Below are 22,563 nucleotides of genomic sequence, written 5' to 3' on the forward strand. Positions count from 1 at the left end.
TTGAATCATTTATACCTGAGATACCATGGCTGTTAACATCCGACATTTTATTTTCATAAAAACTCAGATTGTCCTTGAGCAACCATGTCTCTTGAATCAGTATGATATCATTGTCGGCTACTAAGTGTTGGATATAGTGAATTTTGCCGTCCCCATGGCCCTGTGAGTTATACGTACATACTGACAAAACCATCAGAAAGTTACTTGGCAAACTAAACATCACTTAATTTATTTTGGCAAACCCCGACTTTCGGAGAGATATTTTCGTAACTGTCCCTTGGTTTTATGTATTTCCTGACACAAACATTGCCCGGCCACATGGTTTCCACATTTTGTGAAAGTCTGTTTTAGTAACGCCCACTTGATAATATTTAAACTTGGCATTTTCGTGAGATCGGCATTCCACTGACTTTACATCAATGGCGTTTTCCTTATTGAAAGCTCTTCATTTGTCGCCTTATCGAGTCGATACACAAGAATGTCACAACGAGGGAAAGGGGCACCCTTCACCTTTGAACTATCAGTAGAAAAATACAATATCTTGTTTATAAGTGACTTGTTTTCAATAATATTTTTATGGTAGGTACTCAAAGCAAGGATACATTACATGTCATGAATGAATGAGACAGTTCGGTTTTTCATGATATTTTCAAATTGTAATATATTCATGATATTTTGTCCACAACTTAAACACTACGGCCCATATTCATAAACAATGTTTTTCAGTTAAACACCGTTGTCTTGTTTAAACAGTGTTTAAACAGGTGATAATCGGGCACACAAATTAGACAGCATTTCATAAAGGGTGATTAGCTTGTCCCATGTTTAGGCGGTTGCTAAACAAGATCGCCTGTTTAAGGATGACAAAAGAAATTTTAAACGTCGAAAGGGGCTTGTTTAACTGCTTATCAGTCGGTCATTTCTCTTCTGGCGAGCGTCGAGAGTACAATGGATGCGCTAGTTGTGGTCGAATTTGCTGGGGAAGAAGCCGCAGAGGCTGGGCAGGAAGTGCCGCGTAGCGTTTTATGTGTCTTCAAGGACCATAGTAACCCTCTGGAAGAGTACACTGATCGGGCATTTATAAGGCGATACAGAATATCAAAGGATTCATTCCGTTATGTTCTTGACCTAATTGGACCCGAGATAGAGCATCCCACGAGAAGGAATCGAGCCCTTCTTCCGATAGAGCAACTTGCTGTTGCACTCCAGTTTTATGCTTTTGGTTGTTTTCAAATCGAATTTGAGGATTCAAGTGGTGTCTCGCAAGCTACGTGTTGTCGTTTGGTGCGTCGTGTTTCCGAAGCGATCTGTGGATGGAAGGAACGCTTCATTCGGTTTCCGACCACATCGGAGGAGAGACGGGTGGTGATGCAAGGGTTCTATGAAATTGCCGAGTTCCCAGGCGTGATTGGCGCTATCGACGGAACCCACGTAGCAATTGTCAGCCCAGGAGGTGCCGATGCTATACGATTCATCAACAAGAAGCGATACTACAGCTTGAATTGTCAGTTTGTTTGCAATCACCTGATGATGTTCACACATGTGGTTGCACGATGGTACGGATCAGCTCACGATTCGAGATTTTTTTAAGAGTCTCGTCTCGCAATTTGATAGTGGGGCAAATCGTGGAATCCTACTCGGGGATCCAGCCTATACTTGCCGACCCTATATGATGACACCGATTCGTAATCCAAGAACACCCGCGGAAACGAGATATAACACAGCTCAAAGGAGGACAAGAGGTCTGATAGAAAGAGCGTATGGCATATTGAAGAAACGATTCCACTCTGTTGGTGACTGCAATTCCCCCGATGTCAGGTAAGTTTATGAACATCTCAATATCATGTTTTAACTCGAAATTGTCGATCTCTCCAGCCTTTAAGCACAGGCATTAACAAACTCCGTTTTATTCAGCTGCAGGGTAGTATGGCTATTATTGTAGCCACGGCCTGTCTTCACAACCTTGCCATTCAACGAAATGATGCAATCCCGCCGCAAGATGACGACCCCCGCCCAATACGGTACGAACAGCCAGAATTGGAGGCTCATCGCGTTGAGGCACATATGCGAGGCAATCTCTTCAGAGACAGATTCATAAGAGAACACTTCCAGTAGGTATCAAGATTTATTTATTCAAAAAAATATTTACACTGACTACAGGTTGATACAAAGCTTCTTACGTTTTTCTATGTAAAATTCAGCCTTGGCATCAAATGCGGTCTTCTTCGATTTCGCGGTGACCTGCTCTAACATAGGGGCTTTCTTTTGTTCCACAGCAGCTTCCTTCTTTACCATAGCAGCTTCTTGTTCATATTGAATCAGTATCATCTTTGCCTCGTGTTCCTCTTTCAGGTAGCCAAGTGCAGTGTCGGCCTTGGATAGCACCGGTGAGGTGCCGCGAGAGTCAGCAGACGAGACAGGTTCAGGTTTTGATTGCCTGAAAGATAAATGTGGATGAGTTTCGTCGGGATTCTAATGCACTCGCTAGGAGATTGCATGTAGCATCTTTTGTTCCGGTGTCGAGATGTCGAAAGTTCTAATTTCGTTTGTTCTAACTGTTATTATAGGCCTATGTACATTACCCACAGGAAGAAAATGTGTATGTACGTCTTAGGTTTGTCACTCTTCGATGTACATTTGCCTTTCCCATGTTCCTTGAAGTACTGGTACTACCAGGTGTGACAGGTCCCTTCCTAGTTTCTTTCGATGTCAAAGGAAATGACCAGACCAGTGCCTTCCTGCAAATAGAGAAGATACATGTAAAGCAAAGCATCAGATTTTCAATAAATGAAAATGTCAATATAACAGTATCACATTCTTCCTCTTCATTCTTAGAGGCCTTCGTTATGTTTGTTGACCTCTGTGGCAATGGTACATGATTTCTAATCGTAGTTGCGCTGTTACGTATTTGACTTACCTAGCATTGCGAGTTTCAGTGCTCCTACTACCAGTAGTCCTAACACTTGATGAACATCCTGTGGTGAACGTTTCACTCACATTGTATTCAGTGACCTCCGAATCATCTGAAATTTGCTGGTTTGGTTCAGACCCGTCCGAAGGAACGGTCCGTCGTCATCCCACTCATTGTGGATCTGTTTCAACTCCCCGATGATGATATTGAGAATTGCCTGCGTTTCATCACAGCTGTTTCAGCGAGAATAGAAACGCAAGTTTAATCAGACGGCACCAGACGCCGCTTTTTAGGGAGGTGCTGGCATGAAGGTGTTAATTGCTACCCCAATAAACAACCCAGTTCCTCACCCCAACCGCTTAAGGATTACATAAAAGGCCTGAATCCACCCATGTATGCCCCTTAATTGTGTTAGTAGTAATTAAGATTGCATGCGTTTATTAGAACCAACTTGACCTGAACCAAGCTTTGTGTATTATATTCAGGCTGCCATCTTGGATAGGCTTGGGCCGGTAGTTGATAAAGTATGGAATTAGTGAAACCTTGGAAACACTGATAAACCTTGTAATATTCAATGTAAACCATGGAATCACTGTGCAAATAGCGCGGGAAATCGGGTGCGTTCCTTCCACGATTTATACCCTCCCAACTGACAGTCTCGTCCCAGCTGACTTTATTGATAGCAATTTGCCAGTTAGTTCAGAAGCCAACATTTTTAATGTGGAGGATGACGTCATCAATTGGCAATGCGCTGTGGTCGTTAAAATATTTTATTTCTCTTCAATGGAAGCAAAAATTAGTTTTTATGATTGTTTTGTATTCCATAGACGATAAAGTATTATGCTCGGTACTAGATGCACGAGATCATAGGACAAACACACACGTGAATAAAAAAAAAGCTTAGAACTGGTGACGTCACAAAGATCTCTGCATCCCTCGATGCGTACTGGAAGATGTAAGAAATCGCTCACGGCGAAGGAAATTTTCATCCGCAAACTTCGGTAATAAACATACATGACTAAGCTTCTTTTATTCATCGTTTGTTATAAAATATCAGCAAAAAGGACAGGACCTAGATTCCTGGAGGGACTTGCATTTCATTTACGGGCATCGGTACTGCATGATGTAGTCAATTTTCTCTGTATCGCACTGTATGAACAGACCGATCCGTAGTTCAAATAGGCCCCGCGTGGTGGTGGCGTATTTATAAGCGGAGCGCTATTGGTCCATATTATGGGTGTGTGGTGGGCGTGTCTTCCCATATTTGGGAGATCAGTACTGTACACTGGAGGCGAGGTACAACTGGGTTGTTCTAAAATATAGACTATTGAATCGGATATGCGACAGATTTCTAAATTACCATAAGATTCCGATCTGATCATGTAAGAATAAGCTCCAAATGTTGATTCGTAACCACGTTAGGTTCGAATGGCATTATTTCATTTTAAGGAGTGTTTCCAAGGTTTATCAGTGTTTCCAAGGTTTCACTAATTCCATACTTTATCACCTACCGCTAGGGCCTGCACTGTGTAGTGTATAAAAGATGACTTTGATGGAGTTTTTCTGTAAAAATATTGATGATTGTTTGCACCTCTATTATGTTTCAGCCCAGATACCAATTCTTCTGTAAAAAGCATTTTAATATTCTGCATATAACATAGCTTTGTATGGCTGTGATTAGATTAGGTTTGCACTCAGGCAAAGACAAATAAAAGGCATTTTAAAAGGGCCTACTTCGTTATTCGTTGTGAAGAATGGTCGTCATTTGAAAATGCCATGCCCATTACTTATGTTGTGGTATGAAAGATTGGTGCCCTGTTGTACACAAATGAGACAAATAGTCGCAAAGAACAGGTCTTAACCTATAGTATATATAGGCAGGACAAATGTGTCCTATTGTAGGCCTACCAAGATGAGACAGTTAGTTGCAAAAATCGACAGGTCACAACCTATGATATCATAGGCAGGACAACGGGTGTCTCATCCAGCTTGGGGTCTTGTAATTCCGGGAGTGAAGTTGAGACAACAGTCACCAAGGACATGTCACAACCTTTATTATCATAGACAAGGGATGTAGTTGTCTCATCCAGCTTGAGGCCTTGTTATTCCGAGAGATGAGACAACAGTCACAGAGGACATTATATGTTACAACCTTTATTATCATAGGCAAGGGATGTAGTTGTCTCATCCCGCTTGAGGCCTTGTTATTAAGAGAGATGAGACAACAGTCACAGAGGACATTATGTCACAACCTATCTTTTATATGCAGGGGATGTAGGTGTCTCATCCAGCTTGGGGTCTTGTTATTCCGAGAGATGAGACAACAGTCACAGAGGACAACATATCGAGGCAGTACCAGTACACAAAAATTAAAAGTCATGATTTCAATGTACACAATATTATTATTATTAATTATTCACAATATGCATTTAATTTACATTCAATAGACTCATACATTCAAAAAATAATAATACAAAGTTCACATCTTCATATTCCTTGCTATAGAAGTTTGAACTTTAACTTTCTTTTAATCAAAGTGACAGACAAATGAAGGTGCGCACTGTTCCTGTATAGTCCTCAATTTGGAAATGATGTTCATAAACTTGACTAAGAACGGTTCCAAGATCAACGTTTGAGTCCAATCTGAACAAACACGTGTCGCCGACATTGAATATACATTTTCCTGATTTGTCAGTGGATTTCTTGGACTTCTTGCGTTTACGACCGAAATATCGCTAATGACCGCCTGCACCAACTTTCGAATCCAACCGAGCTTTTTTCTGAGGAGGGAAGTCACCATCATCATTCCTAGTCAGGTCCATTTTGAAGACGAGTATACCTGGAATTGTAAAGGCGAGTGTAAACATAATGGCAGTGGCTAAATGGGGGAGGGGGGGGGGGTAACTGGGGGTGGCTCTAACAGACACGGCTTCTATTCTAATTCAATTCTGACACTAACCAGTGTTGAATCTAGAGAAAGAAAGGAATATCCTACAGATGTCCACTTTTATTTCAATGTAGATTCAAATAATATTTAATTGCAATCAAAATAGCCTTGGAACTTACCATCAGTCCAAAATCAGAGTAGTAATCACGCCTGTCTATAATGTCGGTTGCATTTCTGGTGACACATCTTGGAGGCTGAACCTGAAATAAAGAGTAATTTATTAGAATAGAATACATGCATACAAAGCCTACGGGAATACAGTATAATGATTTCAATCATCTGTTTGTGAATACATAGATGAAGGGAAACATAGCTTAACTTACCACTTATCTTGTTCACTGCCGGATCAATGATGTCGACGTACTGGGCCTATACACATGTAGCGTCTCGAATCAACTGAAGCATCACATCAGCCGGATTAAGTCGAGAAGTTATCTGCAGTACACACCATGCAACCAGCTGAAATTAAAGAAAAAGGCATTTTAGTAACTGAAGGAATGTTTACCAGTCAACAAAAGGCACTGTTTTGGCATCACCCTGTACAAAAATACCACAACAAACTGGAATGTGGGTCAATGGGCGAGTTCATTTTGCTAACAGGCGGATAATATACCAAGAACTTTTCTATATTTGGCGAATTCTTAAGACTATATTTATCAATTACATCTGTAAAGATATTTTCAACATAAACTTTGGTATATGCTAACTCATGGCTTGTTCATAAGCACGATCATGAGTTATTATTGTACTATTACCCATGCTGTACCCCTTTCACCAAAATAGACCCGACCATCGAACTTCAAAACTCAACTATTTTTAGACATTTGTTTTTCAAATGCATTTTCTGCATGAATAGACAGCAAACTAACATAAAATAGATATATATTTTAAAAGTAAAGATTTAAATGAATACTGGAAGTAACTCGTTTTGCTAAATAACGATCAAGGGAATTCGATGTTGTACGATGAACTTGGCACCCCATCTCAATCTCCGTCTGCAAGTCGGCCATTTTGAATTTGAGCAGATCAAAGTTTGAGAAATTGCAGAATAAACGCACGATTCTGTACGAAATTGAAATGAGTTATGCAAAACAGCCGGGGTATTTATGATATATGATATTATGCCTACCCAGCTATCTAGTCTTGAAGAATTCCGAAATCTGTAACTTGTCGAAAAATCGATAAAAAACATGGAAATCGTCACTGTTTCGTTAATTTTGGTCCAAATTTCATGAAATTTTCAAGCCGGGTGAATGGTCATGTGACACAACTTATGAGCCAATGAAAACCGTCGTATCTAATTCGAGCACGTGTACAGAAGCGCGCTGATGTTTGAACGATGCCAATGCATTAACCCTTTGGCTGAATGGGTATTGTGATAATGTGTGAGATGTGTATTGGCGACAATGTTTACATAGCGGTTAACAGGCTTTTCGCATGGACCAATCGTTGGGCAGCAGGCTAGTAGGCAGAATGGTTTATTTCGATGTCATGTTTAGGCTTAGCTGAAACAGCTGTGTCATCTGAAAGCTCCCCTGTCACGGCTTCACCTCCTCCTGTTTCGATGATGTCAACCTTGACGGCCCGAGCTGTATTCTTGGCTTTTGTTTTCATCCGTCACCACAAATACTTCAAATCCTTCGATGGTGTTTTTGCCCTTTCAGGGAAAAGAGCCGCCATCTCCTTCGCGATAGCCTCCCAAGCGGTCTGCTTCTTTTGGTTGGCAGTCGTATCGGTTCGTTTGTCTTCTATCACTTTCATCCTCTTTTTGATACATTCAATTAATCCCGAACGTTGCTCAAGGGAAAAATTGTCTGCTCGTTTCTTCGACATTTTGGAAATGAGTGACGTGTGTAGAATCTTGAAAGCCTTATGCCACTCCGGTCCACACTGGCAATGCTGGTCTATTGTTCGACCTGTTACGTGTTCAGATTACATGAGCCTTTGTTTACCAGATTGAGAAAAACAGGGCCTAATCATTGAGTTAGACACGGACGTATAATTGGCCGATCATCGCCCTTCATGAAATGCGATAAACGGGTATTTATGCAGTCATGGACAAGCCTGTTTTAAACACTGTTTAGAAGATAGACATGTCTAAGCTAATCAGTGTGTAAACATCCTTTATGAATATGGGCCCACATGTTTATCTTAAAGTTAGTAAGTAAAGCCTAAGGTTAGGCAGTCCGGCAAAGAATAGTACAGAATGTTGCATACAATAGGGAACTTTATGGGGTGTTCTAATATTTTTGCACACCCCTGTATATACATGTAACATGTTTCCTAACCAATTTTTTACCACCAAATATCTATACGGTGAGCACAATGGCTCCTGGCCTTTTCATTTTGTGCAATTTGATGATGGAAACTACATGTGTGGAATAGGCGGTGCAAATGGTCCTTTAAGTACATGTGGGGTTTTTAGGGCACCCGGAACGATGTTGCCTAATTATCAAGGTCAAGGTCAGCTTGATAAGTAGAACACCCTGCTCCATTGTAGCTCATTGCCAAGTCCACCTTGATATTATGTGAAACCTCATTGTCAAGTCCGCCTGGGCACATGTATTTAGGACAACCTGTTTTGTCCACACAAATATTTAGGACACCTTACTGCGTTTTAGACCCGGCATAATTGTCAATTCTGCTCTCTGCTGGTACCTTGTTATTTTGAAAATGCCTTTGATGGCTTGTTCTGGGTATCATTACCCGTGCAAGCAATGCATAGACTGTGGCAGGTTGTTTTGTATTGAACAAGGGGAGGTGATTGTACATGCCATGGAATTTGGGACTTTCTAACCATCATCTTGGATCTTTTGGGTATGATGATGACTCAAAGAGGTGAAGTCTGAAAAATGACTCATCAGTAATCTGATTGATCATTTTGAATTTCTGTTACAGGTGCATCATTCTGAGCAAATAGGAGTGTTCGGCTGTTTTAGATCTTAGCTTTTAAGATTAATAGATACTGTAGGTGCTTTAGCAATGTTTCAGCTACATGTAGTGCAATCAACCTTATGATCATGTTACTTTTACATCCAAATGCCTCCGATGGGGTTGCTTTTTGCACATTGCACTCGTAGTTTGGCCACCATCTTGTTTATCAAACTGCTATTATATCAGGTATGGACAAAATGTCAGCTGAGCAATCGCTCACCGTAGGGAAGTCTATACAACACCGCTGTGTCGTCGTCCGTCGTCGTCGTCTTTGTCTTTATCCTGCTTCAGAAACAGTGGCCTGTTTCTTAACCACTATAGCTATGAACTTGAAATTTTTTACTCGGGACCCTTTAGCTTAGGTGACCTCTGAAAATGAATTTCAGTCCGGTCTATATGTCGTAACTTGGCCACCAGGGGGCCAGAAGTGGAACCCTTCAAAGTGTGATTTCTCTCTTACGAGTGACTCGTTTTCGATAAAGATTTTATGATAGAATCTCCTAGCAAGGATACATTAAATATTACACAGGTTTTTGATTTGACCTAATTTTCAAGGTCACAGAGGTCAAATGGCGTAAATTGTTAGTTTAAGTGAACTATGGCACGTTTCTTAACCGCTAAAGCTATGAACTTGAAATTTGGTGCACAATTGACTTGTCCACCAGGGGGCCAAGACTAAAAAAGGTAAAAAGTGCAATATCTCGCTTATTAGTTATTTGTTTTTGATGATAGTTTTATGGTAGGTACTCCAAGCAACCATACACCTCATGTCATAACGACTTTGTTTTGACTTGTATACTATATATTTAGCATGTTTCTTAACACAGATTGAATTCCTAACCACCAAATATCTATACAGTAAGCATAATGGCCCTTGGCTGTTCTATTAGTGACTTGTTTTTCAGTGATTATGGAATGGTGGGTTCTCCGAGCAAGGCATCACATATTCGACAGGTTTTGATTTGACCTACTTTTCATGGTCATCGAGGTCAATTGGTGTAAATACGCCGTTCTGTTTTTCTGCATTTAACCAGGCCAAAGGACTCCAACCATGCTTCCCAAAATGTCTCTACAAGAAACACTGCAGGATGGAATCGGTCGATCTTCGTATCAATCGTCTTCTAGAATGCTTTCCCATTCACTGGTATCAATGGTTTTAACCCCTTGGTAGTCAAAGTGTCTGGTCGTTTTTTCTGGACCACCCTGTATTATACGTTAAGCATGTTTCTTAACCATGATGAATTCCTAACCACCAAAGATCTATATGGTGAGCACAATGGCCCCTGGCAGTTTTATATTAAGGTTGCTGTGGATAAGCTTGAATAGCGAAAATGTGAAATGCGAAATGTGATTTTAAGACATCTTCTTTCATCTCTTTGCAATCCTTCCCCTTAAAAGCTTCATTTATGGTGGGAATACTGATGTCAGAAACCGATGGAGTCCTCGCAAAGACCTCCCACCCCATCCTCCTTTCCCATACAGGGTAGCCAAAGCTTTGGATCCTGTTATCTACAGAAACGTCGAATATGACAATTGGGTGGATTCAGTTAAAGGTATGCTTTGATATTTTGTTGTAAGACTTCTTTTTTGATGGGTCCTTTTTTCCCTCTGGAGGGCAGTAGAATTCACAGCCTACCCATATCAAACTCCAGATGCAGTAGACCGGCCTCATTCCTCACCCTAACCTCTTCGGCAAGTGGTGAGATTTCTGGGAGTTTTGAACCGGCAACTTGGCCGGCTGCCAACCATAAAGAGGTGCCGATAGTTAATCAATTAGCTGCAAAGGGCGCTGTAGTCTGAATAACATTTTTAGCTCAGCTGACAGGCTGAGCTATTCATATGAGTAAATGGTAGAATGAATGTCCGTCTGTCTGTCTGTCTGTCTGTCCGTTAAACAGGCACGTTTCAAAACTATGGCGGATAGGCGATAGATTTTCCCTATAAGCCATTTAGACCCTTCAGGACTCCTGAATAGACCAAGTGTGGGTCCGGCAGGATTAACAGTTTGGCCACCAGGGGGCAAAAAGCCTAAATCACAAAACAATTTTTTGGCGCTTTATTCAAGCAGATAGAAGCTCGAAATAAAGTTGAAAAGGACCGCATGCATGTAGGTCTTGAAACTACTAAGAGTAGTTTTGATTGATACTACCAGTTGGCGTTACTGAGCCAAAATCTGTGTTGACCTAGTTTAAGCTTGATTTGAATTTCCCGCTCTTGTATGACTCTGAAGGTTGTGGGTTCCAATCCCACTTCGGGTCAATTTTTTTTTTTTTTAATTTTTACTTTTTTCACTTGTAAATACATTTTCTTTACTTTTTTGAATAATTTGGTGGGCGGCCATCTTGGTTTTTTTTTTCTATTTTAAAGCCTTTGCTGTATCCAGAGTGACATGAATTTTATGGTTGGTGTACAATAAGTCTCCTTTACATGATATCACATGGGCTTTCTATTTGACCTACTTTTCAAGGTCAGCCTGGCTCAGGCACTTAGATTTGACTAATAAGTGGCATATTTGTCACCATTTAAAAGTCTTTTTACTTTGGTATGTTTGCCTGATATATTGACAAAACTGAGGTTGAAAGAGATCTATCGGGTACTTTCCATGTTCATATATTTCAGCTGAGCGCCAGGCCCTTGGGCCTCTTGTTATAAATTGTTCCTAATCAGCACAAATGAAGTTTAAATAGTCGTATTCTTAGTTAGCTTATTTAACCTGATATTTTATCGTACGTTTACAAAGAATTTTGCATTTAAGCGTTTTGTTTGTTATTTATTCACATGCAGGTCAAATATGTATGCCATTAAACCATAGGAGAAATGAAGTTTAGGAATGAAGTGTATAAATATCAGCTACACTCTTATGTAGTCAAAGTGTTATAGGTTGAGCATTCTCATTCGGTAACAGAAAATTCCCTTACAGTCTCGTAACATCAATGCCCATTGGCTAATCATCCAGTCTCATGAATTCCAGCGATTTGCTCAGTCCATAAGGAGACCCAATTAGGATTACGCAATAGGCATATAAGATGCCCATATTTCTTACGAACATGCACTATGAAACCTCTGAGCCTAGTATTTGTGCCATTTTTGGCTCACCTCGTGAGCTTATGCGATGACATGGCGTCCATTGTCGTCGTCGTCCTCTTGTGGCGTATGTTAGTGCGGCACGTTTCGTAACTGCTTGGGTTCAGGACTTAAAACTTAGTACACATGTACCCTTGGCCACTTGGGTGATTCACACCAAATTTTGCTCTAAAATTATTTTGATTTTGGCAACCAGGGGGCGTAATGCGAAAACATAAAACATGGAATAAGGACCCGCGATTTTGGTCGGATTTTCATGAAATTGTTTTGGTAGGAACTCCTAGCAAGCATATATCATAATGTCATAGGGGTTTTTGATCTGAACTACTTTTGAAGGTCGCAGAGCAAAGTTTGCTAAATCATCGGTAGGCATGTTTTGTTTCTATTTGAGCTAGAAGGTTCTAAACTAGGGAAATTCTATTCTACCCCAAAAATTTGGCCCATTGAGACATCATTACTTGGAGAAATAAGCAGTTTTTCGATTTCTGTGATCTCAGCCGCGAGATTTCAAATGAATTTTGAACTGAGAATATATCAGCACTTTGACAGCAGCTGGCAGGAAAATAACAAACTAACAGGGACAGAGATCGTTTGATTCACCAGGTATGTTTGTTTTCTTTCATATTTAGATCATTCCTTGAACTCTGCTTATTTCTGGCCTAAGCGGATAAAAACGTGTATGTTTTAAGACAAGTTTGTTAACTGGTCATTCACGACCCTGGTTTACAATTCATTACACATTGTTACATGAGATAGCATGAGTTGGCCACTTGGATTCGAGGTTGATGTATTTATTTTCATATATTCTACCTCGTCCATCAACTCTACTTTTTGGCTGCAGGTGTAGCTGTGAAGCGTAAGGATTTTGGGAACTGATTTCATCTTGAGCACATTAACCCTTTAGGCAGTTATGTTCACCTAGGGACGGAGCCAAATTTTGGCCTTTTCAGGACCTTTTTAGCTCACCTCTTAGCAGAGGTGAGCTTATCCCATACCGTGGCGTCCGTCGTCCGTCGTCGTCGTCGTCGTCGTCGTCGTCCGTCGTCCGTTAGTAGGGCACGTTTCGTAACTGTTAGAGCTATTGAGTTGAAACTTGGTACACATGTACCCTTATGTAATGACACCTGGGAGACCAAGTTTCGGTCCGATTCGTTTCATGGTTTGGCCACCAGGGGGCCAAACGTTAAAAGTGAAAATATGCAATATCTCCCTTAATAGTAGTCGGGAAATTTTGAAAAAAATATGGTAGGTACTTCTAGCAAAGGTGCATCATATATCCTCCGGGTTTTTGATTTGACCTCCTTTTCAAGGTCACAGAGGTCAAATGGTGTAAATTGGCCGTTAGGATGTAACGATGGCACGTTTCTAAACTGCAATGACTATTGATACCAAATTTGGTACACATTTACCCCTTAGTCAGGTGATCTCAGGGACCGAAGTTTGGTCCAATATGATTCACCACTTGACCACCAGGGGGCAAAATCCAAAAACCTTAAAAATGTGATTATTCCTTAACTTCCTGCCCGATTGCCACCAATTTGATATCATGGGTACATCTAACCACCATACAGTATATGTCACACAGGTTTTTAATTTGACCTTCTTGTCAAGGTCACAGAGGTCAAATGGCCTAAATTCGCCGTCCGGCCGTAACTATGGCACGTTTCTTAACTGCAATTACTATTGATCACAAATTAAGTACACATGTACCCCTTGGTCAGGTGATCTCAGGTACCGAAGTTTGGTGCGATCTGATTTGCCGTTTGGCCTCCAGGGAGGGGGCCAAATCCTAAATTCTTCAAAATGCCATTATTCCTAGTTAATGACTTGCCCGATTGGCACCAATTTTATATCATAGGTACATCTAATTCTAACAACCATTCAATGTGTCACCCGGGTCTTCTTTGATTTGACCTACTTTTCAAGGTCACAGAGGTCGAATGTACTGTAAATTGGCCATTTTGGGGAAATTGTAATTGCTTGGACCTACATCAAACCTAACACTACATGACACAAGACCATGCTCTTTATCCATCTTTCCTCCACATGAGGTGAGCACAATGGCCCTGGCCATTTCATTTTAAATGGGCTAGTTCTCAAAAACTAAAAGAGATCACATCAAATAACTAATCGGAACATATACGCAACTAACTAAACTTTAAAAGTCTGAAGAAAAAAATTGCTAATGTGATCTAATTAGCATATTCTGTGACTCAGTCAAATGTCAGTTTTGGTGATTGAAATAAGTCCTGAACATTTACCAGTGCCCCTGATAGAAAAAAACAGTATTGACCTGAAGGATAATATTGTTCTGCATATTTCAGCAGAAAATTATTTGAAAAAGATTGTATCGTGAATTTTGGGGGAGTTTTCTTGATTTTGGAGAAAATCTTCAAAATGCGTGAATTTGGCGAACTTTTGGAAGTCTTTATGGCCTATGTTGTTTTTAGCTCACCTCTCTCAGAGGTGAGCTTTGCTTTGGCATGGTGTCCGTCGTCCGTCGTCCGTCCGTCAGCAGGGCACATTTCATTACTACTGGAGCTATTGACCCGAAACTTGGTACACATGTTTCCCCATGTAATGAAACCTGGGTGACCAAATTTCAGTCCGGTCTGATTCCTGATTTGGCCACCAGGTGGCTAAAACCATAAACACAAAAGTGCTGTATCTCCTTAATGCATGGCTGGATCATTGCCAAATTTTTATCATAGGTACATCTAATAAAGATACATAACATATCATACAGGTTTTTGATTTGACCTGTATTTTATATTTTAAATTCTGTATAATAATAAATTCTGTATAATAATAATAATATTTCAAGGTCGCAGAAGTCAAATAGCGTAAATTGGCCGATATTGGCACATTTTGCAACTAATGAAGCTTTTGACTTAAAACTTGGTACAATTGTACCTCCTAGTGAATAACCCATGGGCACCAAATTTCGGTCCGATTTGATATTTCGTTTGGCCACCAGATGGCTAAAACCAAAAACAGCCCAGTGACTATAAATGCACTGATCAGGACGACCATGCCATCTGGTTTCATTCCGATACACTAGAGTGCAAAATAAGCATGTCTGCTTTCAGTGAACTGGGGAAATCGCAGAAATTTCTGTGTTTTTCAACATTCTTGAAGCTCGATATTTTGTCGTGATCTCAAGTCATGGCAGTAGAAGTAATTAATGACTTTGAAATCTCCTTCCACACTCTAGTGATTGATTTCTAGGTTGAAGAGGTGAAAATAGGTGCTGAAAGGGTCGTTAATGATTGACATAGCCTAAGAAGTAATGTATAATGCATGATATGGTAGGTAAAGTGTATTGCCTATTGACTGATCTTAGTAGTGGTGAAGTAGTCATCCATGTCATTGATATGTGCAACGCCATCATCTTCGTTCCAGAATCTTGTGTATGGTCTACAAGACTGCCTTTCATCATATGAACCGAATGAACAATACATTGTTATGGGCGATTTTAACATGAAATCAATAGGTGAAGGTGAAAACTACAATGCAAAGTTGGAAACATTCATGTTTCAAGCATATAATTTCAGACAAAACATGTCCAAAAACACCAACTCTCAGTCTAAATTGGGCCTCTTATTCACCAGTCCTACTCCATCTGCCACAATGGACTTTGTTGATATAATAGACAATTACTGGTCAGATCATAAAATAGTCTATTCTGCTTTGTCATATCATAGTGACAATCAGCTGATGCAATGATAACAATGGCATTATCATAACATCTCCCCTTTTAAGCTGACAGAAAGATCTTTAGTCAGCGTGTCCAGTATCCCAGATACCGATCACTTTATATTATCGTCCATAAGCATTTTCAGCACTTAGCTTGACAACAAGCTAGATGTTTCGACGTAATGGGATATAACTCGGCATTCTGTAGATTATATCATTTAATAAACTCAATATTCATTCATTACAAAAACTTTCGTCCTCGTCACTTCGTGCCCATTTCCAGCAACGCCGTGACGTTCCATCCACGCCGTGAGGTAGTTGTTGTTTTAGCAGCGACAACAACCGACCAACTAAAAAGCGCCTACTAGCGACCAAATGCGTCCGAACACTAGATAGTCCAAATAGTCCAAATAAAATTGTCCCAAATACTTTTCTAATTATGAACTTTAACTCGAACTAATAATCTCAATTTAAATTCTAAAAGTTATTTCAAAATCACTAAATCAAAAAAACCAAAACCGTAGGCTATGAGGTGGCCAACCCATAACCCATGAGTAGGAACATTATTCTAGCCACTACACTGTTCCCCTCTTGTGATTAGTACTAGATAGTAGAATTCAAATTTTGGCTCAAGTTTTGGTTAAAGTGAAATTTACAAATTGGGTTTTTCAACGGGTTTTATTGAGCGTCCTGAACGTCTAACAATAGGAGTTTTAGTCTGCGTGAGAGCGGTATTCGGCGTAATCGTTGCTGGTTCCGGTGGAGTCTCGGCTGGGCTTGGATCTGGTGTTGCGACTGGTGTCGGTAACTGCTGCAGGTGTCGTTGATTGCGTCTCAGTGTTGTTCCAGATTCTGTCTCTACAATGTTTGATCTGGGCACGATCTCGCACTTCTTTACGACAGTTGCTGGCTTAGTCCAGCGTTTCTCAGCATCTGTTTTGATCCTAACCGGTTCACCTGGGCTTAACTCCGGGAGTGGTTTGCAACCAAATCTAGTGTTATAATGGCGTTCACTAGCGGACTTGGTCGCACAATCAGTTTCTCTCGCCTGTTTGTACGCTTGAAGTTCAGGGTTTGTCTGGTTGGGTAAAATCGGCAGTGTTGTCCGCAATTTACGGCCAACCAAGAGTTCAGCTGGGCTATACCCGGTAGTTGCTATAGGAGTATATCTATAGGCTAGGAGTCCTCTTGCAGGATCCTTTTGCTCTAGAATCCTTTTGGCGGTTTTAACGGCAGAATCAACTTCGCCATTTGATTGTGCGTGTGTGGGACTTGACATGATGTGGTCGAATCCATACTTTGTGGCGAATGCGGCAAATTCAGAAGAATCGAACTGCAATCCATTGTCTGATACGAGTTGCAATGGGATGCCCCATCGTGCAAATATGGACTTCAGTTTTCCAATAACGAGTTGGCTTGTCATGGATTTTCTCAGATGCGCAATTTCGATATAGCGTGAGAAATAGTCCGATACTACTAGGTATTCTCGGGCTTTCAGTGAACACAAATCTGTGGCTACACGTTCCCATGGCTGATCTGGCAATTCAATACAGATTAGCGGTTCTTTAACTTGGGCAGGGCGGCGCTCCCGGCAATATGTACAATGTTCGATTCTAGTCTTTATATCTTGACTGATACCCGGCCACCTAATACATGATTTGGCACGTTCGCGACTCTTCATTATCCCCATATGACCGTCATAGATACGGGTTAGCATTTCTGTACGTAAAGTCACAGGAATCGCGATAAGGCTATCGTAGATCAGCAAACCTTCTTTCACTGACAGGTGATTTCTAGCCTCGTGAAATGCCTTTGGCTCGACTGGTACTGCTCTCACGTCGGGCCATCCATTGAGTGTATAGCGCATAGCTCGGCTTAACACGTCATCCTCGGCAGTGGCTTGCTCGATGGTCGCCAGCTTGTTCACGGATACATTCCAATTCATTTCAACTGCGGCTACATGGGCACTAATGTCATTGGCTTACTCCTCTGCTGACTCATCTTGGCTCTTTTTTCGGACAGGATTACGGGATAAGGCATCTGCGACTACCAAACTTTTCCCGGCACATGTACGACATTGGCGTTGAGTCTCATCATTCTGATGGAGTGGGGTCTGTCTTGATTTCGATCATTCATCAATGGTACGAGTGTCTTGTGATCAGTTAATGCTATGAAACTTTCGAGTCCATACAAATACTGCCAAAAAATTCACATGCCCATACTGTTCCCAGGGCCTCCTTTTTGATCTGGGCATAACGTTTTTACAGCATCGTTTAGCGTTCTCGATGCAAATGCGATCGGTATGAGTCCATCCCCATGGTCTTGAAGGAGTACACCACCTAGTCCGTAACTGCTCGCGTCTGCACTCATGATCATCGGCTTTGTAGGGTCATAGTAACCAAGAACTGGTGCATTACACACTTTTGCTTTTACAGTATCGAACGACTTCTGCTGGTTTGGTCCTAAATCCATTCGACATCTTTCTTGAGAAGATCTGACATGGGTTTGGCGGTTGTAGACATTTGGGGTACAAATCTGCACAGGTAATTCATCATACCTAGGACCCGCTTCAATTCAGATACAGATGTAGGAGGTTTCAGGTCTTTGATCGCTTCTACCTTCGCAGCTGAAGGACTAACACCGGCGCAACTAAAGAAATGTCCTACAAAGTCAATGTTTTTTTCCCCAATTTTGCACTTCGTTTTGTTCAATTTTAACCCAGATTTTTCAATCGTCGCCAGAACTTTTTTCAATCGCTCGTCATGCTCCTCTTGGGTTGCACCAAATACTAGAATATCATCCATCCCAATAATCACTCCATCGTGATCCTGGAGAATGAGAAGAATGAGGACTTGAATGACAACATGGACTAGGTTTATTTCTTGCTAGCTTTGGTCTTAGCAGCCTTTTGTGCTCCCCTGCGACGAGTTCGATGAACATCACAAAGGTGATTGAAATAGAAATTCACCCTGTCTTCACTAATACAGAGACAACGGGCCAAGTCTGCCAATTCAGCAGGTGCCAGGGGCTCTATGTCAACACTAGGATCAATCTTGCGTTTCTCATTAGCCTCCCTCTTTCTCAATTCAAACACATCACCAATGACCTCGGAGGGCAAGTGTTGCCCAACATGGACACCCTTGTTATACAAATCCAGAAGTGAATCATAGCAGTGAAAACGGCCAACACATTCACTGCAATCAGAACAAGTGTCAGGATCTCGAGCACAGTCAACAGATGGCCATGGCAAGAAGTCAATGGGTGGTCCCCCTTCGAACCACCTGAAATCTCTGCGATTGGATCCTACATTGGCTTTGCAAAATGGGTGCAAGCAATCATCTGAGAAACAGCAAATGAGGGCAAACACATACTTGCAACTTGCCACCTGGTGGGCTTTCTGGACAGTCAGAACGTCATCAAAATGAGCCAACCAAGAAGATGTCTGTTCGTTGTTGCTGTGTTTCTGGTGCAACTCCATTTTTTTTGTGGATTTGCCCTCAGGTACTCCAAGAGAATCGAGCGTCTCTCTTCAAACTGACCACCAGCAGAAGCTTTGAAAAGCTTGATGGTGCCTCTTTTGAAGTTTGTGTTGTTCACACGTTCGATGTAAACATTAACAGCAGCATTCAGATTTGCTGCGATACGATCCTCGCTAATTTCTCCACTTTGGGGATCTTTGTTTGGGCCAAGGAGTGTAGAAGGGATGAATAGATTGGCATGTGCTCTAGTGAGCTGGCCATTGAGATGCTCCACTTTGTTGAGGTAACTTCCTCCACTGAACCTTGTGAAGACAAAAGTAGCCAGTTTGCACATCTCGATGTGCCATTCGGCCCAGATGAATTGCTGCTCTATGAAATCCGGATTTTCATCCCCCCCTCCGTCTACTCTTATGGCATCAATGCGGCGAGGCCGCCCATTCTTATTGAAGACATCACTAAACACAGGTTGATCCACCAGCATCCTAAGGTCAGCAGCATGCTGAGAAGGCGTTTTAGGGGTCAATCTTGTAGCTCGAACAATCTATATAATAATACTGGAAGGGGGACGAATAAAGTCACACTTAGAGGCGTTGGATTGCCTTGAAATTTTGCATGAATTGTGGTGACACCTTACCCTGATGCAACGTCTTGGTTTTGTTCAAAAATTTACTTCAGTGGAGCAGTAATGAGGGATTTTTAATCGGACACTGTCAATTCTCCTTACCACTTATTGCTGTTAAATTATGCAGGGGCTTAATCAATTATCTGCACTCCCTCTGGGGTGAATAACATTACCTTTTGAACAGCTGGCTGTGGGGGATGATTGGAACAGCCGGTATACCTGCTGACCTGCTGAACCCAGGTTAATGTTATTCTCAATCCACGATTTCGCGGGAAATGAAATTGTAAACAAGCGCATGTGTGCAGTTCAAATGTAGACAAAAATGTATTTTTGGTACTTTGGTTGCTGGACTTGGGTTTTCCCGCAGTTAGGAGCTGGGGTCAAATTGATGGTCTATTGTTTATGGGTGCTGTTTTAGTCAGAGCTAGCCCTTGATTATGAAGGAATTTTCAAATGAAGGTTACCATGGTCTGTTTATGTGCTCACCACAGCTTTCAATACTTGATGTATCTGAAGAGGCACGCTGAACCTGACATGGCCTTATCAAGGAGCTGCTCACGATGCTGAACTTCTAGCTTGCCTGTCGACGAAGTGCCTTGCCCGAGACATTTGGAAGCCGACATGTGAAGGCCTATCTGAGTTCTCCTTCTTCTCTGTATAAAAAGGGGCATATTGCTGACTAAGGAACGAGGCATATTGACATTGCCTCATCATCTCTATCGGACCAATTGATACACTTTTTATGCACACATACAGCACGCCACAGCTAGGTCCGAGTTTGTGGACAAATGGTTTGTTTAATTTGCCTCTTCAATATTGCTCCTTTGATATTGCATTAGATTTTTATTGCAATTCAATCTATTCAAGATATAGCCCATTTAAACCTGCCTGCGCCACGGGTATAATGCTAGTGCCTGCATAATCCTCCTGTGTGGTCGCTGACCCACCGAAGTAACAAGTAGTCACCTGAAGCTGACATTCATCACGAGTCGTGAAGTCAGTTCTAGTTGCTAGATCTTCACTACCAGTCTCCATCAGGGTTTTGAATTTGTTACCTGAGGACAGAGTATTCATTCTGAATGCAGCTGCATCATCTCTGTTCAGATTGAATATTTCTGAGTTATCAGTTCCCTAGAGAACATCAAAAGATCTGTACAGGGCATTTGAGTACCTATCATCGACAATAATCTTTACTTCAAATCCCTTTCGGGCCCATTTTGAAATTATGTTTGCAGCCCCATGGTACCTTGAACTTAAGCGAAACCGTTTGTTCCTGGGTATACACAATTGAACCAATGTACCATGGCTTATGTCTTCCCCTATTTCCTGACTGAGAGCATTTCATAATTTGGTTATCGTCATTTTCTGCCCAACTTTCACACGCTCCCAAGTCAAGCTTGATGATGCCCTCCGCCAGTTAGGGTAGAACACAACGACAAAGCAACACCGATATCCAATCCAACGCAACTTTAATGTGAGACAAAATAAGCACACGACCAACCAGTCGTAGGGCTGAACTTAGAGTGGCCTAACATACATACATGTACATGCATACACAAATAGTATTAGGGCAATTACAACAATACATAAAAGGGTGTTATTAACAACAATACCACAATTACTGGCGCAACCTCTTTTTCTTTTAGAAAGATGATAGTGAGAGTCCAATATATTCACGAATGATCATGAGAATGAGGTTTGAATTAGAAATGGCCGTAAAACTGCGTTTGCTTTCGATCACGGCAGGAGCGTCGCAGAGGTTGAGGGTCAGTGGACGCGGATATGCATGGTTCATTTTGGGTCGACGGCTCGGCTATTTCCAGAGGAATCTCGGGAACGGGCGGTGGCGGTGGCGTCTGTATTGGCTCTGGGAGTTCGGATAAGGCACGTTCCGTCGCAGGTACGCACACGGTCACGTCGGAGTCGTCGTCGTCATCGTCATCTGTCGAGTACTTATAGTTTTTAGTGTCTAGAACTACCTGGCTTGGTACCCTATAACACTCAGTTTTCTTGACCCGGTAAGATGCATTTCGCAGTTGAGAACCAACAAGCTTTCTGATATTGCACCAATTGTTGTCTAGTGACGTCAAGATGTAACGATCACGAGATGTGGACTTGTTAAGATCGGCGTAGAGGTACACGATGTCGCCGACTTCCCAATCCTGTATTGAACCAGTGTCGGAGGTGCGCGTGTTCGGAGCTTTTGACTTTTCGCTATGTGGGTGATTGTCTTTGCGCTTACTGTGTTGATTTCGGATCAAAGACTCGTCAGACATATTCAGCTGTCTGTTCGTGAACTGGTCACGTTGTAGCATCATTTCACGTGCGGAGAGGCCTCTTGAGCGGACGCGAGCATTTAGGGTTGCAGAGGCAATGGCTAGGGTCTTCGCGGAGATGCACCCACCTGTGGGGTCAGTTTTTAGCAACTCCAACTCTAATTCCTGGACAGCTTTTTCGGCTACCGGGTTTTTGTTGACGTTCTTTACTCTACCAACTTCGATCGCGATTTTGAGTTCTGATAGCTGTTTGTCGCTGACTAAAGCTTTGAAGCCTGGCGCCGGGTCAACGCGAATTACAGCGTTAGGACCACCTAAGGGTCTAATATCAACACATAGGCGGATGAGACCATCGCGGAGTGATTCATGGCGCTCATCTTCGATAAGGGTTGACGTAGTGTATGACGTCACACACTCTCTGAGGACAAGGATGAACTGCCTGTTGCGCCTGATCACATCTGCAGCGAATGATACACCAACGGTGTCTGGCGGATCACAAGTACTTTGTTCCGCAAACAAATGTGGGGTTTTCAAAAGCGATGCGCATTTGTGACAAGACTGAGCGACCTTTTCAATGGACTTGTCGAGATCCAAGGCGAAGAAGTAGCGGTGGG

The 22,563-nt window shown here is 41.8% G+C and overlaps 2 protein-coding genes and 1 long non-coding RNA gene across 3 annotated transcripts; 1 reads left to right on the forward strand and 2 right to left on the reverse strand.

The window, feature by feature from the left end:
* Positions 1–948: 948 nt before the first annotated feature.
* LOC135498387 (putative nuclease HARBI1) lies at positions 949–1,590 on the forward strand. The gene has a single exon (XM_064788644.1). It carries the CDS (start codon positions 949–951, stop codon positions 1,588–1,590), a length of 642 nt encoding a protein of 213 aa, XP_064644714.1.
* A 4,010-nt stretch (positions 1,591–5,600) lies between these two features.
* LOC135497574 (uncharacterized) lies at positions 5,601–6,268 on the reverse strand. Its single transcript, XR_010448938.1, has 3 exons — positions 6,182–6,268; positions 5,978–6,058; positions 5,601–5,750 (listed from the first exon to the last, which is right to left on the reverse strand). It is a non-coding gene; the product is annotated as an uncharacterized LOC135497574 (long non-coding RNA).
* A 9,956-nt stretch (positions 6,269–16,224) lies between these two features.
* LOC135498388 (uncharacterized protein K02A2.6-like) lies at positions 16,225–17,517 on the reverse strand. Its single transcript, XM_064788645.1, has one exon. It carries the CDS (start codon positions 17,515–17,517, stop codon positions 16,225–16,227), a length of 1,293 nt encoding a protein of 430 aa, XP_064644715.1.
* Between the last annotated feature and the right edge of the window lie 5,046 nt (positions 17,518–22,563).

The sequence above is a fragment of the Lineus longissimus genome, chromosome 13, assembly GCF_910592395.1.
Source record: "Lineus longissimus chromosome 13, tnLinLong1.2, whole genome shotgun sequence".
Classification (NCBI taxonomy): Eukaryota; Metazoa; Nemertea; class Pilidiophora; order Heteronemertea; family Lineidae; genus Lineus; species Lineus longissimus.